The 14536-nt window shown below is 45.0% G+C and overlaps 1 protein-coding gene across 2 annotated transcripts in view; it reads left to right on the top strand.

Annotated features, from left to right (window-relative positions):
* Positions 1-973: 973 nt before the first annotated feature.
* The window catches only part of ARHGAP6 (Rho GTPase activating protein 6), a 546996-nt gene continuing 533433 nt past the window's right edge, over positions 974-14536 (top strand). Inside the window, exon 1 of one of the 2 annotated variants that reach the window (XM_040266467.1) lies at positions 974-1959. In XM_040266467.1, coding sequence (XP_040122401.1) covers positions 1381-1959 — 579 coding nt within the window. In that variant the 5' untranslated portion in view covers positions 974-1380. The remainder of the gene's footprint in view (positions 1960-14536) is intronic. The other variant, XM_040266468.1, reaches the window with a different exon arrangement.

The raw sequence follows: 14536 nt of genomic DNA on the forward strand, positions 1-14536 counted from the left end.
CCCCAGTTTTCTTAGTAGGTCCCCATCTCCAGCCCATTCATTGGCAGCCACTGCATTTGAACTGAATCTCTATCCTTCCTTTTTAAAAACAAAAACAGCAGGGTGGGGCGGGGGGAGGAAGGCAGGAGATTTAACTCCAACTTCAGAGCAGCCGTCTTGGGCTGCCCATCTGACACCAGTGGGTGGGGTGCAATCTGACACTTCCTTTCCTTTCCAGAAACGTGAGTGGAGCTGGCGCCCCCTTCGATCTGGGGGAGGGGAGACCGGGGAGAAGGTCCGCACTTCCGTCCTCAGGGCTTTCTCCCCAGGAGACTCGGTATCAGTGGTGAGCAGCGCTCCTCGCTCTGCGCCGCTCCCAGGTTTGGCGCCTGGAAAACTCCACGTTCTGCTTTCTCCTACTTCTGGCTCCGCCCCAGCTCCAGACCTGGCTTCTCTCCCACCCTACCCGTCCGGGCCGCCCTCTTCGCGCTGCCTCTAGCGCGAGCGTGCGGGGACATCCCCGAGCCAGCCCTGGGCCCAAGGCTGGGTTGAGAATATTAAGATTCCCTCTCCGGCGGGTCATGGACAGCCGACACTGGGGTTCTTCCCTTAGCTCCCTGAGCGCAGCCAGGAATTCTCTCCCACCGTAGCCACTCAGCCCTTGGAAGGCCCTGGGCGCTGCGCGCTCCGTGTCCCCACTTTGTAGCGAGAAACTAGCACCTCAGGGGAGCCTGAAGCTTGGAGACACTCTTGCGCCTAGCCAGTCAGAGGAGTGGGCGCAGCAGCCAAGTGGTGGCGAGACGCGTAGCTTCAGGGGCCCGGATACGGCGACGGTGCCCTGGGGCGCAGATCGGGTGCCCAGCTCCAGCGCGGGAGGAAGTCCCTCTCACAGCGGAGAGTGAGGGACGCGCCCTGGGCGCACGCCCAGGAGGCCTCCTCCTCAGCCCTCGGGACCGTCCTTAGGGCGCGAGGAGGAGCTTGCTGGAGACTTCGAGGCTGTCCAGAGCCAGAGAGCCCGAGCGCGGCGTCTCCTGCCTCAGCTGGGAAGGGGGAGTGGCGCTGGCCGCCGGAGCTGGGAACCCAGCGAGCGCCTGACCTTCCTCTTCTTCCTTACCCTCTTCAGGACTTAGGCTCTGCGGGAAGGTTCTCGCCACCGAAGGAGTCCTCCCTCCCCACCCCTTTTCCTAGAAGGCTGGTGATGGATCTCCTGCTTCTGCCCCCACCGGGGCACTTGGAGCGCGCTGGTGGCGCGTGAGCCGGGAACTGCCCTCTACCGCCCTCGGCGAGCCTCGGGCCGACGCCGCCTGGCAGCCTCGCCTGAGCCCCCTTGCTTCCTGGTCCCCAAATCGCTAGCAGTTCCGAGAGCTGGAAGAGGGTGTACCTCAGGCACAGCCCGCCGAGATGTCCGCGCAGAGCCTGCTCCACAGTGTCTTCTCCTGCTCCTCGCCGGCCTCGGGCAGCGCGGCTTCTGCCAAGGGCTTCTCCAAGAGGAAGCTGCGCCAGACCCGCAGCCTGGACCCGGCTCTGATCGGCGGCTATGGGGGCGAGGCGGGCGCAGAGGGCGGCTCGCGGGGGACCAGCGGGGGCCGCCTCTGCTCCCCGCTGTCCCTGGCCGAGGGTCTTAGCCCTCGCTCGGCGTTCTCTTCCCGGGGCCCACCTCCTCGGGCCAACCGCCTCCCACCCCCTAGACCCCTCTGCTCGTCCTTCTCCACACCCAGCACCCCGCAGGAGAAGTCGCCGTCTGGCAGCTTCCACTTTGACTATGAGGTCCCCCTGGGTCGCAGCGGACTCAAGAAGAGCATGGTGTGGGACCTGCCTTCGGTCCTAGCCGGGCCAGGCAGCGGTCGCAGCGCCATCCTTTGCTCTTCCGGGGGAGGCCCCAACGGCATCTTCGCTTCTCCCAGAAGGTGGCTCCAGCAGAGAAAGTTCCAGTCCCCACCCGACAGCCACAGCCAACCCTATGTCGTGTGGAAGTCCGAGGTAGGGTCCGGTGCTGCGTGTCCTCGTGGCCCAAGGCTGGCCACCTGGGCAGTTCTTTAATTACTTCTCGTTTACACAGCCAGAGCACCTCTGAGGGGCTTTCCTGGTGTGGCTGTTCCTCTGTGGCTGGTGAAATGGTGTCTGGAAATGGGACGTCCCTAGTGGCCACCCGCATGTGTCTTGTTAGGACTCCTTGGCTCCTCTCGGAGCAGTGGTAGGAGCTGAGGAAGAGATGCTTTCTGTGCGGCAAGTGATTTCAAAGGGTCACTTATCCCTTCACCCAATATTGATATTTTTTGGAACTCCAAATGGTCTAGTTCTAAGCTGTTTGTCAGGATTGGAGGAAATCATATTTTGAAATACTTCTGCCATGTGATTATTTTACAGAGAATTGGGGAACATTATTCTTGAAGGTGGTGTCGGTATGTGTGTGTAGGTCTGTGTGTTTGGGGATGTAGCTACTACTAGAATTCTCTAGTTTTGATTTTTTCTTCTCCATAAAGGTTTAATATCAGAGATCTATGGTATTAAGCACTAGTTTAATCCTGGATAAAAAAAAATCTCTGCTTAAGGCTATCAAAGATCATGGAAATATGCCCCAGTTCCACTAAGGGCAACTTGTAGTTATTTCACTAGCTACATGACTCAAGAATCATTAGCAAATAAGGGACTCAGAGGGAGCTACTGGTACTTTTAAAAATGTTTGCTGGTTAAAAAGAATGGAGAACAGAAGTAATAGGAAACTGTGGTTGATGTGTACTTGGAACGCTGCATGCTTTTAGAGAGTAAATACTAGTTGTTTTAAAAATGAACAACTCTTGTTCAGTTCACAGACTCTATAGATTTGCCTTGGGTCTGTTTCCATAAGGGGAGATTCCATCCATTGTAATTAAATATTTTAAAGTACAGTTAGAATTACAGAAATGGAGTGCAACACCATGTAATTGGTGGAGATTTAGACTAAAGGAAGAAAACACAACCAAGAAAAACAGTTGGAAAGTAGTGTCCAACAGTATACCTTGCTATCTTAACATGAGACAACTATGAAATTTTGGCTTTTATCAGACCTCCTTAGAAAATTCAATATTTAGCAGAAATATTTGCATCATTTGTTAGTAAAATATTAGTTACTGTGTCAAAAATAACTGCTGGTGTTGGGCGGGGAGCATGGATTACAAATCCTAACAAACACTGTTGACTGTCCTGCCCATTTTCTTGAGGAAGGTAGATAGTAGAAAGAAAAGTCAAATAGGAGAGGGAGAGATTCTCTCCAAACCAAAGAACTCAGCATTAGAAATAGGGTCAAGAATCTAAATGCTGAATTTCTGTTGGTCTTTAGAGGAGCCTGGATTCCTACTCTACATCAGAAGCACACACTAGCAGATTAGCCTGTAGGAGTTGAAAGAGAAAGAAATGCAAAAAGCAAGCCAAGTTCTTGGATTGGGTAGTCACTGACATTCACGTTTAAACCAACTGCATCATTAAGAATGTGTCTGCTTTTCTTTGCAATTGTATGTACTTGGAATATAGTATGCAGATGCTGTTTGTCACTATTATGATCAAAAGGCAATCTACTGTGAATAATCACAACAGAAATTTTCTTCTTATCCATTAAAATCTCATCATCAATGGACAAATATCTGAACTTCAGCAATACTGGGTGGCTTGAAACTGTTCTATGCAGTGTACAGGCAGTCTTCAGGCTCACCTACCATGACTTTCATCTCTTTTGTAGTGGTTAAAACTAAGTACATAGCCATCTAACAAAAGAACAAATTTTTTTTTCATAAAATGTTCGTGTGTGTGTGTGTGTGTGTGTGTGTATGTAATCCCTTTAGTCTTGAGGCAAACGTGGAATGATTGGTTAGAATCCTGGCATGAAAGTCCAAGGCTGATTTTGTTTGAGTCCCAGATATCCTAACTTAACCCCAGGGTCTGGAACTTAATGGCCTGGATTACCTTTCAAAGGTTTAATGCCTTGGAACCCTCTCAGAAACCAAGGAAGTTCATCCTATTGAGCACTGCTTGTCCTTCTCACTTGTAAGCAAGCTGGGTCCTTTGTCCTAAAAGAGAATCTTTACTAATGATGTCAAAAGTCCAGCATGTGAGCACCTTGCAAGGTTACTCATGGGCCCTGGAAAGGAGATTTGGATCGTACAGACTTGGTTCTTATGCTTCTCCTGGTCGCTCTGTCTTGGGGTTTCTCTGCCTCTGCACTATTGACAGTTGTGGCTGAGTGACTCTTTGCTCTGGACACTGTCCTGTGCATTGTAGGATGTTCAGCAGCATCCTGGGCCTCTACCCACTAGGTGCCAATAGCACCCCTCCCCACCAGTATGACACTGAAAAATGTCTGCAGACACTGCTGAATGTCTTCTGGGGGTCAAAATTGCTCCAGTTGAGAAGTCCAACACCAGTGAGTTGAATGTAGCCCACAGGATGGCCATCTTGACTGCCCACAGAAGTGCTTTCAGCTGTTAGAAAGTTTCCTTTTGGGGTCTTCTTCCGATTCCAAAACCATGTAGATCCCTCCTGAGTCTTGCCTGCAGATTCCATGGATCTCTTATAGTTTATTCAACTTTCAGCTTCTCTTCCATTGAATCCATGGGCAAACATGAGAATTCACCTTCATTCAGATGTAGCCAGTAATGGATCACATCCATCTCTAGTTAGTTCTTCAAACAGATTTTCCGGTTTTAAACTAAATTGTTCAAACAATGGCTCCTGCTCCCAAAACTCTCTTAAATGCCTGTAGCTCTATGCCTTCTGCTCATTCAGAGCTCACAAATGGCACTTTTATGGCTTAAAACGAGGTGTTAGACAAAGTCAGCTACAACTCAGTATTTCCTTACTATGTGTTTTAGGATTACTCTAACAAAATTTGAATCATGGACATGCTGGGTAGAATATCTATTGAGTAGAAAATGGGAGAAGAGAAAGGGATAAATGGTACATGGTGATACAGTTGGTGCACATTTCTCAGCTTTGTTCTTAGCAGCCAGGTTCTGTCCTTTACTCTGATCACAAACAAGGGAGTAAGGTCTCATTCTAACCCTGGGGTTCTAATTATTTTGGATCAGAGCTGAGCTGACATAGAGTTTGCCAGCCTTTATCCATGAATTCTTTTTTCTTCATTCACACCACAAGAACTTCTTGAGCACAAGCATTTCTCTATGTACCAGGAATGAAGAGATGCTAAATTATGGCTTCACCCATTAAAGAGCTTACAATCTAAGGAGGAGCACGGATGACTCAACCAATAGCTGCAGTGCAGAAGGGTCAGCACAGTGAGGGACTGGGGAATGTGATTCACAGTGCTTTGGGGAGTCTTAGAAAACTTCACTGTGCAGACAACACTTGAACTTGTTCTTCAAGGGTGATTGTCATTTATCAGAAGAAGAAGGGAAGTGATTCCTTGATGAAACAGGAAGGAATGGACGTGCAAAGGCACAGGTGTGCTGGTGATGCCAGAGTTTCCATCAAAGAGGACTTAGAAGAGCTTAAGTGCAATAGTTTGTTTGGAGGAGGAGGTTAAGATATCTGAAGTTTAATATATGTAGCAACCACATGGTTTTTAGTATAACAACCTAATGAAACCAGAAGTGAGACACATGCTTGGAGGCATGCTGTGCTGTGCTTAGTCGCTCAGTCGTCTCTGTTCGTGATCCAGTGGACTGTAGCCCACCAGGCACCTCTGTCCATGGAGATTCTTCAGGTAAGAATACTGGAGTGGATTGCCATGCCCTCCTCCAGGGCATAATAACTATCTATGGGCTTGGATAAAAATGGCAGAAAGGCCAAAGCACATTGCCCATCTTCCAAGACAGCCTTTGGCATCAAATCTGCAGGGAAGTGAAAGGATGTTTTTGAAGTTAGAAGTTTGGTGTGCCTGGAGCATAGGCTATATCTCACTGTATGTTAGACACTAGCATTCAACAGGTGGGGTAGGAGTTTGGACTCTGCATTTCAAAGAACAGTAGTTCTCAACCTGGAGGCAACTTTGTTCCCAGGGGACATTTAGCAATGTCTGAAGATAGTTTTGGTTGTCATAACTGGGGGTGGTGATGTATTAACTTCATTTTGTGGTTATAACAAATTACCCCAAATGTATGGGTTAGAGCAATACGAATTTCTTATCTTATACTTGTAGAGGTCAGAAGTCTGAAATAGGTCCCCTTTGATTAAAGTCAAGGTGTTGGCAGGGCCACGTTCCTTCTGAAGGCTCTAGGGTCTGTTTCCTTTACTTTTCCAGTGTCCCCATTCCCCCATCTTTAATGCCAGCTGTGTTCTAGTTTTTTCTTCCTCAGACAATCTTAAGGATACTTGCGATTACATAGGTCTCACCTGGATCATCCAAGGTAATCTCATTGCTTTAAAGTTGGTTGATTAGCAACCGTTAATTCTATCTGCAGCCTTAATTCCAACTTGCCATGTACACTAACATATTCACCCATTCCAGAGAGTAGGACGTAGATATCTTTGGTGGGACATTCTTCTGCCTACTAGGAGGGAAGGTGCTAGTTGCATCTAGCTGGGAAGAATCCAGGGCTGCTGCTAAACACTCTACAGTGCACAGGACACCACCCATAACAGAGAATTATCTCAGTTACCTCAATGTCAAGAGTGCCCAGGCTGAGAAACCCTGTGGTGGAGAATGGGGTAATTGGTGATTTTTAAGTATGGGTGTGTAAGATGATTCAATATGTGTTTTAGAGAGATCACTCTAGTGTTTGTGGGGGGCATGCATCAATAGAATGAAACAAGCAGGAGGACAGATACTCAAAGGAGATAAGCATGGGGTAACCATGCCAAGCATCCTACAAATAAATGGGAGTTGGCATAGAAACATAGCACTTCTATATTTCTTACTTTTCCACTTTACCAAATTGTTTTCTTGCACTATTGAGCTACGTTGAATAGTTTGGTCTCAATAAACCAGTGGTTTTCAACCAAAGGGTAGGTTTGCAGCCTGGATGTATCTGGCAGTTGTTCAGTCATATCTGACTCTTTGCGATCCCATGGACTGCAGCACACTAGGCTTCCCTGGCCTTCAGTATCTCTCAGAGTTTGCTCAAACTCATGTCCATTGAGTCGATGATGCCATCCAACCATCTCATCCTTTGTTGTCCCCTTCTCCTCCTCCCTCAGTCTTTCCCAGCATCAGGGTCTTTTCCAGTGAGTTGGCTCTTCATGTCAGATGACCAAGTAATTGGAGCTTCAGCTTCAGCATCAGTCCTTCCAATGAATATTCAGGGTTGATTTCCTTTAGGATTGACTGGTTGGATCTCCTCACAGTCCAAGGGACTCTCAAGACTCTTCTCCAACCCCACAGTTCAAAAGCATCAATTCTTTGGCACCCAGCCTTCTTGATGATACATGACTACATGGCAATGCCTGTTGACATTTTTGATTGCCAGTGCTGAGGCTGGGAACATGTGTTACCAGCATGATGGGTAGAGACCTGGGATGCTGCTAATCATTCTACACTACACAGGAGAGACTGCCGCAACAAATCATTCTCCTGCTCCAGTTTTCAATAGCCCCGAGACTGAGAAACCCTATATAATGTACTACTTTATAAAAAAAACCTGAATTCTCAGTTTTGCTTTCTGGTACCATTTTCTCTCATATTTCTGGCTTTACTCTGTCATTTCTTCTTCTTCCCTGGTATATGTCAACCAAGGCTTTGAACTGGGAAAAATACCGTTTTAAAAGGTAATGAAGATAGGGAAAAAATATGGGGTATCTAAGCATATATGTAAGAAAGAATTGAATTGTAAAGATGTAATGACGAAAACTGGTATTAAAAGTTAAAACATGGCAGAGAGGAATACTGTGATTAAAAATGGAGGTTCACCCATGTCGAAAGAGGAAGTAATTAGAGTAAGGCAGCTTCAAACAGGATATTGACAAAGGGCATTTTACAAGGAATTATGTCTGAAATCTGTTGGTCTCTGGATGGGGGGTGTGTGCGAGAAGCCCAACGGCCCCCCTTCACACACCCCAGCCCACCACGATTGCTCCCACACCCACGTGCAACCCCCACAAGTGGGGAGGGGCCATGAGGCATGTGCCCCGCCAAAAAGTCAGTTCCCCATGGCAGGTGGTGAGGACAACCACGGACGAGGCAGCACCTGGCCCCCAACAAGAGGGGGGAAACAGGCACGCCTCTCTTACCATCTGGACCGCGCCCCCCCCCCGCCCGCCACTTCTAAGAGAGCCACACACGGAACACACATCCCTTGGATTGCAAGGAGATCCAACCAGTCAATCCTAAAGGAAATCAGTCCTGAATATTCATTGGAAGGACTGATGCTGAAGCTGAAGCTCTGATACTTTGGCCACCTGATGGGAAGAACTGACTCACTGGAAAAGACCCTGATGCTGGGTAAGATTGAAGGCAGGAGGAGAAGGGGACGGCAGAGGATGAGATGGTTGAATGGCATCACCGACTCAATGGCATGAGTTTGTGATATCTGGGAAGCTCTGGGAGTTTGTGATGGACAGAGAAGCCTGGTGTGCTACAATCCATGGGGTTGCAAAGAGTCAGACATGACTGAGAGACTGAATTAAACTGAACTGATGTCTGAAAGCAGCATAATGCCCTAAGAATTTATAACTTGGGAAAATATTCACTTTTCATGTGCTTTCTCTTGGATTATTTCTCTGCTAGAATTCATTTCATTTCTAAGGTAATTTTTAACTTGAATAGAGGATAATATTAAGACAAGTTCTTCTGAGATTGAACTGAACTTTCACTGGGATTTTGGAATTTGACGATTGGCAAGAGCATATTTTAGACTCTGAAAGGACCTTAGGTAGCATCTAGTTGCAGCCTCCTTACTTTCTAGTTAAAGACAGGGATTGAAAGAGTTAAGTTCAAACTCAGACAAGTTGAGGGCAGAACCACCCTGAAATCCTCCTTGACTCTCAATACGAACTGCAAAACTTCTGGAAAAAGTAAGCAACCATGAAAATCTAGAACTCTGGCAATCCTTTTTTTCTAGCCCCATTACTTAATGAAACAATTTACTCAACGTTGCCCAAATCCCATGACTTTCTTAGACCTCATTTGGCTGAACTTCTGGGCAGAAGTGACAGCACTGTTCTGCCCACCCCCACTACCCCCTCTCCCCTCCCCACTATGCCCAGAGGAGTCCCGGGTCCCTCCCCACTGCCTGATTCTCAGTCTGTAGTGTCTCCTCCTGCTCTTCTGTTTCTGTGCTTGTCACTCACACATCCCCACAGTCCTGTGTGTTTCCTTCAGGTCATTCTGCCTTGATGATCTCATTCACTTTTGTGACTTCAATCATTATCCCTCTTGGGGACACTCATAGTTCTGTGTGCTTGAGCATCTAACATCTATACCAATTTCTTGCAAGACATCTGCTCACGATGCCCACTGGACTCCTCCTGGTCTGAAGTGGAACAAATCAATCCCCTTTTCTTTGAGCACACTTCACTTTCCATATTTCTTATTCTTGGTTGGTGTCACCATTCTTAGGCCAGTTTAGTTTTACCAGGCCAGAAATGTCTTCAGTTTTCCCCCTCTTTTTTTTCCCTCCTGTCGTCTCCAATAAGTTATCAAATCCTGTTGTGTTTATTTCTCATTTGCTCCATGCTTGAAAGGATTTGAAGAGGAATGTATCCAAGTTCTTACATCTCTCTCCAGCTGTTCCTTCTCATTGCCGCTGCCTAGTTTGGGTCCTCATTTTCTGTGACCTCCTGCTTGGTCACCCTGCCTTCAGTTTTCCCCTCTTCCCATCTGGCTTATGGGCCTTCTATACCAAAGAAACAATTGTAATCACATTAACTGCCTGAGTAAAAACCTTTGCTGGGACTTAGTGTGTACAGAATGAAATCCAAACTGCTTAGCCAGTCATTTCAAAGCCTTTTACACTATAATCTTAGCTGACCTCCTCCCCTTTCCCTAGGAATTTTCATCCAACAAAAGCAAACTAGCCACTCAGCCAGGTCGTCATTAAATTGCTTGTCAAGTGCCGGCTGTGCCCTAAACACTGGAAGTTTGTGGAATAAACAGGCATGGCCCTACAAGATGCTTACCCCTTTGTGAAAGCAATCGTTCCCAATAAATAAATTGCTGCGCTTCCTCAGAATGCGATGGCATTATGACAGGAGGACTGTGGTGGACACAATAATGTCCGCCCCCAGGATGTCCATGTCCTAATTCCTAGAACCCATGGATATGTTTCCTTATATGGCAAAAGAGACTTTGCAGATGTGATTAAGTTAAGTATCTTGAGATGGGGGAATGATACTGGATTATCTGGGTGAGTCTAATGTAATCACAAGGATCCTTATAAGAAGGAGACAGGAAGGTCAGAGTTAGAGAAGAAGATATGAGGATAGAATCAGCCAGAGAGAGACAGACAGACAGATGTAGAAAGATACAGAGACAGACAGACAGACACATACACTGATTTCAAAGATGCTACACTGCTGGCTTTGAAAATGGAGAGGGTAGCCATGACCCAAAGAATGCAGCAGCCTCTAGAAGCTGGAAAAGGCAAGGGAACAGATTGTCCTTAGAGTCTACAGAATGACAGTGGCTTTGCCAACATCCTTCTCCTAGCCCAGTGAGACTTCTGATCTCCCGAACTGTAAGAGAATAAGTGTTGTTTTAAGCCATGACATTTGTAATAATTTGTTACAGCAGCCATAGGAAGCTGATACAAGTACTAAGGAGGTCTGGGATGTCTCACCTGAAACCAGTAGATAAATAAGGAGGCTTTTGCCAAACAAAAAAGAAGGGAAAAGATAGAATGGTATGTAATTAAGAGGGTCATAATATGCTTCAAGAACTTAGAAAAATCCAACTGAGAGCACCTAGAGGAGTAGGAAGATGGAGAAGCATGAGTCTGGCTGGGCCTTGAGCTTCATGATACAGTTCAGGATTTTATGATTTAATGTAAAGGTCTCTGCAGGGATTTTTTTCTCTCCTCATTCTGCTTTTGATTGCCTCGTCCCATATCTGAGAAAACTTCATCATACTTTATAACTTAACCAGATGTCACCTCCAAAGAAATACGTTTTGACTATCATACATGTCGTGACAAATTCATGATTTACACAAATGTGAGCTCAGCTTTCCATAGCTAGATTGTAATTTTTTTAAGCCTGCATAGGGGACAGTGTTTCATATCAGAATCTATTCAATGACTGAGGGAAGCTGTGTTTTGACAGTGATTCTTCAAATCCTGAGACACACCTTTGAGGCATGATATCTTAGACTAAATTTTACTGCATTCTCTTTGGGCCATTGCTTATGATAAAGAAACTGAGATTATAACTGCAACTATGTTCCAATGTGGCAAAAATGGAAAGGAATATGTGGAAATGGAATTAGGTACTGTGTTAGCTAGTAAAGAATGATGTTTTCATTGGCTATTAGGGAAATACACATCAAAACCACAATGATATACTAATTCATATGGCAATATAGTCATATGGCTATAATAGAAAAGTTAATATCAAGTGTTGATAAGGGTGTGGATAAATTGAAACTCTCATACACTGCTGGTGAGAATGTAAAATGGTACAGCAGCTTTGAAAATACTTTGGCAGTTTCTCAAAAAGTTAAACATTGACCATATTACTCAGCAATTCTACCTTTAGGTATCTACTAAAGAGAACTGAAAATACGTGTACACAAAGATTGTAAGTGAATGTTCATAGCAGCATTGTTCATCATGGCAAAAATGGTGGAAACAATCAAATGTCTATCAACAGATGAATGGCAAACAAAACATGATATATTTATGCAATGCAAGATTATTCAGCAATAAGAAGGCCTGGAGTGCTAATATTTGCTACAACATAGATAAACCTTGAAAACATTATACTAAGTAAAAAAAGCTAGTTAAAGGACCATATATTGTGTGATTCTATTCATATGAAATGTCTAGATTAGGCAAATCTCTAGAGACAGAGAATAGGTTAATGGTTGCCAGAAGCTGGGAGTAGGTGTGATGAGAAGTGACTGCTAATGGATACCTGGTTCCTTTTTGGAGGGATGAAAACATTCTGGACCTTGATAGAGGTGGTGTTTGCACAGCCTGAGGAATATACCACAAACCTCTGAACTGTACACTTTAAAAGGGTAAATTTTATGGTATGCAAACTTTAATATCAGTTTAAAAAAGAATACTGTTGATGACTTTTAGAGAAAATATATCAATATTGTTACTACATCATCTTTTCAGTAAAACATAAACGTGAATGAAGAGAGTTATGTAGTAGGCCCAAGCCTAATGTGTATTAAATGCTGTCCTTGAGGATGCAACAAGGAGGTAGTAACAGCTCTATCAGATTCAATGGAGGAGTCAACAGCCAGCCTGGGATTTTCTGAGACTGGTTACTGTGGAAATTCCATGTCCTGATTAGTATGCTTTGGGAGCAAGTGCAGAGAAGCTATTAAAAAGATTGTTTTTCAGAATAGGCAGAGACTTTAAAATGTACTTACAATCTTGAAAAATTGCCTGGCCATATCACACTAGAGCTATTAAATAGCCACAGATTTTTAGGAGCCATTAGAACTAAAAGCAAATTGACAAAATACAACACATCTTATGCTGATGGACAAGAGGAGAAGGCTGAATTGGAAATGAATTGAGTTGGGTGACCCCATGGATCAAGATAAATAACACGGTTTTCCTTCAGTATACCTGGACACTTGTGGAAACAGGCGAATTAATACTATCCCTAGGAGCTGAAGGGCTTCCTAGGTGGCTCAGTGGTAAAAGAATATACCTGCCAGTGCAGAAGATGCAGGAGATGCCAGTTTGACCCCTGGGTCAGGAAAATCCTCTAGAGGAGGAAATGGCAACCCACTACAGTATTCTTGCCTGGAGAATCCCATGGACAGAAGAGCCTGGTGGGCTACAGTCCACGGGGTCACAGAGAGTCGGACAGGACTGAAGCGACTGAGCATGCATGCACAGAAGCTGAAGTGTGAATAAACATCAGATCAATTCTCAGCTTGCATTGTCAATAATTTCTTTTCTCGGGAGTTGATAAATAGTCAGGCAAGCTGAGACCCAAAGGTGGATGGGGAATGGGAAAGATAAACCTTAGGTGACAGTAGCCACATTGCCTCTGGGTTTATTCTAACAAGGTTTCTGCTATAGTTAATAATTTGGTTTATGGAAATCCTGAACCAAGTCACCAGGTTTTCTGGCTTTTGAGCAAAGTAGCATTGTGCTCATAATGGAACTTCCAATTGATTCCTTGCCCACTTATTTCAGTTGTTTGCTTCAGATTGTTGGTGTTGTTTAGTTGCTGAGTCATGTCCTACTCTTTTTGTGACCCCATGGATTGTAGCCCTCCAGGCTCTTCTGTTCATGGGATTTCCTGGATAAGAATACTGAGGTGGAAGGGAGGGGGGTTCAGGATGGGGAACACATGTACACCTGTGGCGGATTCATATTGATGTATGGCAAAACCAATACAATATTGTAAAGTAATTAACCTCCAATTAAAATAAATAAATTTATATTAAAAAAAAATACTGAGGTGGGTTGCCATTTTCTTCTTCAGGGAATCTTCCCAACCCAGGGATTAAACCCACATCTCCTGCATTCGCAGGCAGATTCTTTATCACTGAGCCACCAGCATAGGTGATGATAATAATAAGTGAAATAACAGTTATTAATAGTGTTTGTAGAATGCTCAGGTTTTTTTTTTTATTATTATTACAACAATTCTGTGGGGTGATAGAGTCAACCTTCATTTTGCAGATAAGGACAGTGAGACTCCAATTGAGAGGCAGCCAAGCCAGACTTAGTTGGAGAAGAAATGAAGTGAATGGGTTAGAGCTGGACTCTGATCCAGACCACCTGGATTCAAATCTCAGCTGTGCTCTGTGACCTTGAACAAATTACAAAGCATCTTTCTGCCTCAGTTTCATCATCTGTCAAATGGGGTTAATTAAAGTGCCTACCTCAAAGAGTTTTTGTGAGGAACTCATGATCTGATTACTTGGAAAGTGCCCACCACATAGGAAGTAATAAAAGATGGTTAGTAGAGCAAGGTTACATAAAATGGAAGATGTGTCCAGGTCACACAGCTAGGAAGCAACAAAAGTAGGACTTGAATTAGAGTATTAGTTGAAAATATTTATTCTGCACCTACAGTGTGTTCCAGGAACCTTACTCTTTCCACCAAGGCACTCAAAGAGGGCTTAGGTGATCAAATGAATGAGTAGACCTGACTGAGTTGGACAACAGCAAAAGGTAATTGAAAATTTATCTTCAAGTTGTTAAGTAAGGTATACTTTTCATGATAGGCACTGGAGGCTGTCACCCCAGGGATTTGGACTAGTGACTTGGAACACAGGAATTTGCTGGACTTGCATTGTGGATTTGGTGTAACACAAGATATGCCAACAAGCCAGGGGGTAACCTTCATCCCCACACACTAGTCCCAGTAACTTCATTGCATCAGATACTTTTTGTTTGGAGAATACTTAGCACGTTGGAAACTGGATAGCTCCCAGTTCAGTCCTGGTTCTCTAGCTGGCAAATGCCATGTACTTTCTCACTTGAAGCCTGGTGTTCTC

This window comes from Oryx dammah, unplaced genomic scaffold (assembly GCF_014754425.2).
Source record: "Oryx dammah isolate SB20612 unplaced genomic scaffold, SCBI_Odam_1.1 HiC_scaffold_23, whole genome shotgun sequence".
NCBI lineage: Eukaryota > Metazoa > Chordata > Mammalia > Artiodactyla > Bovidae > Oryx > Oryx dammah.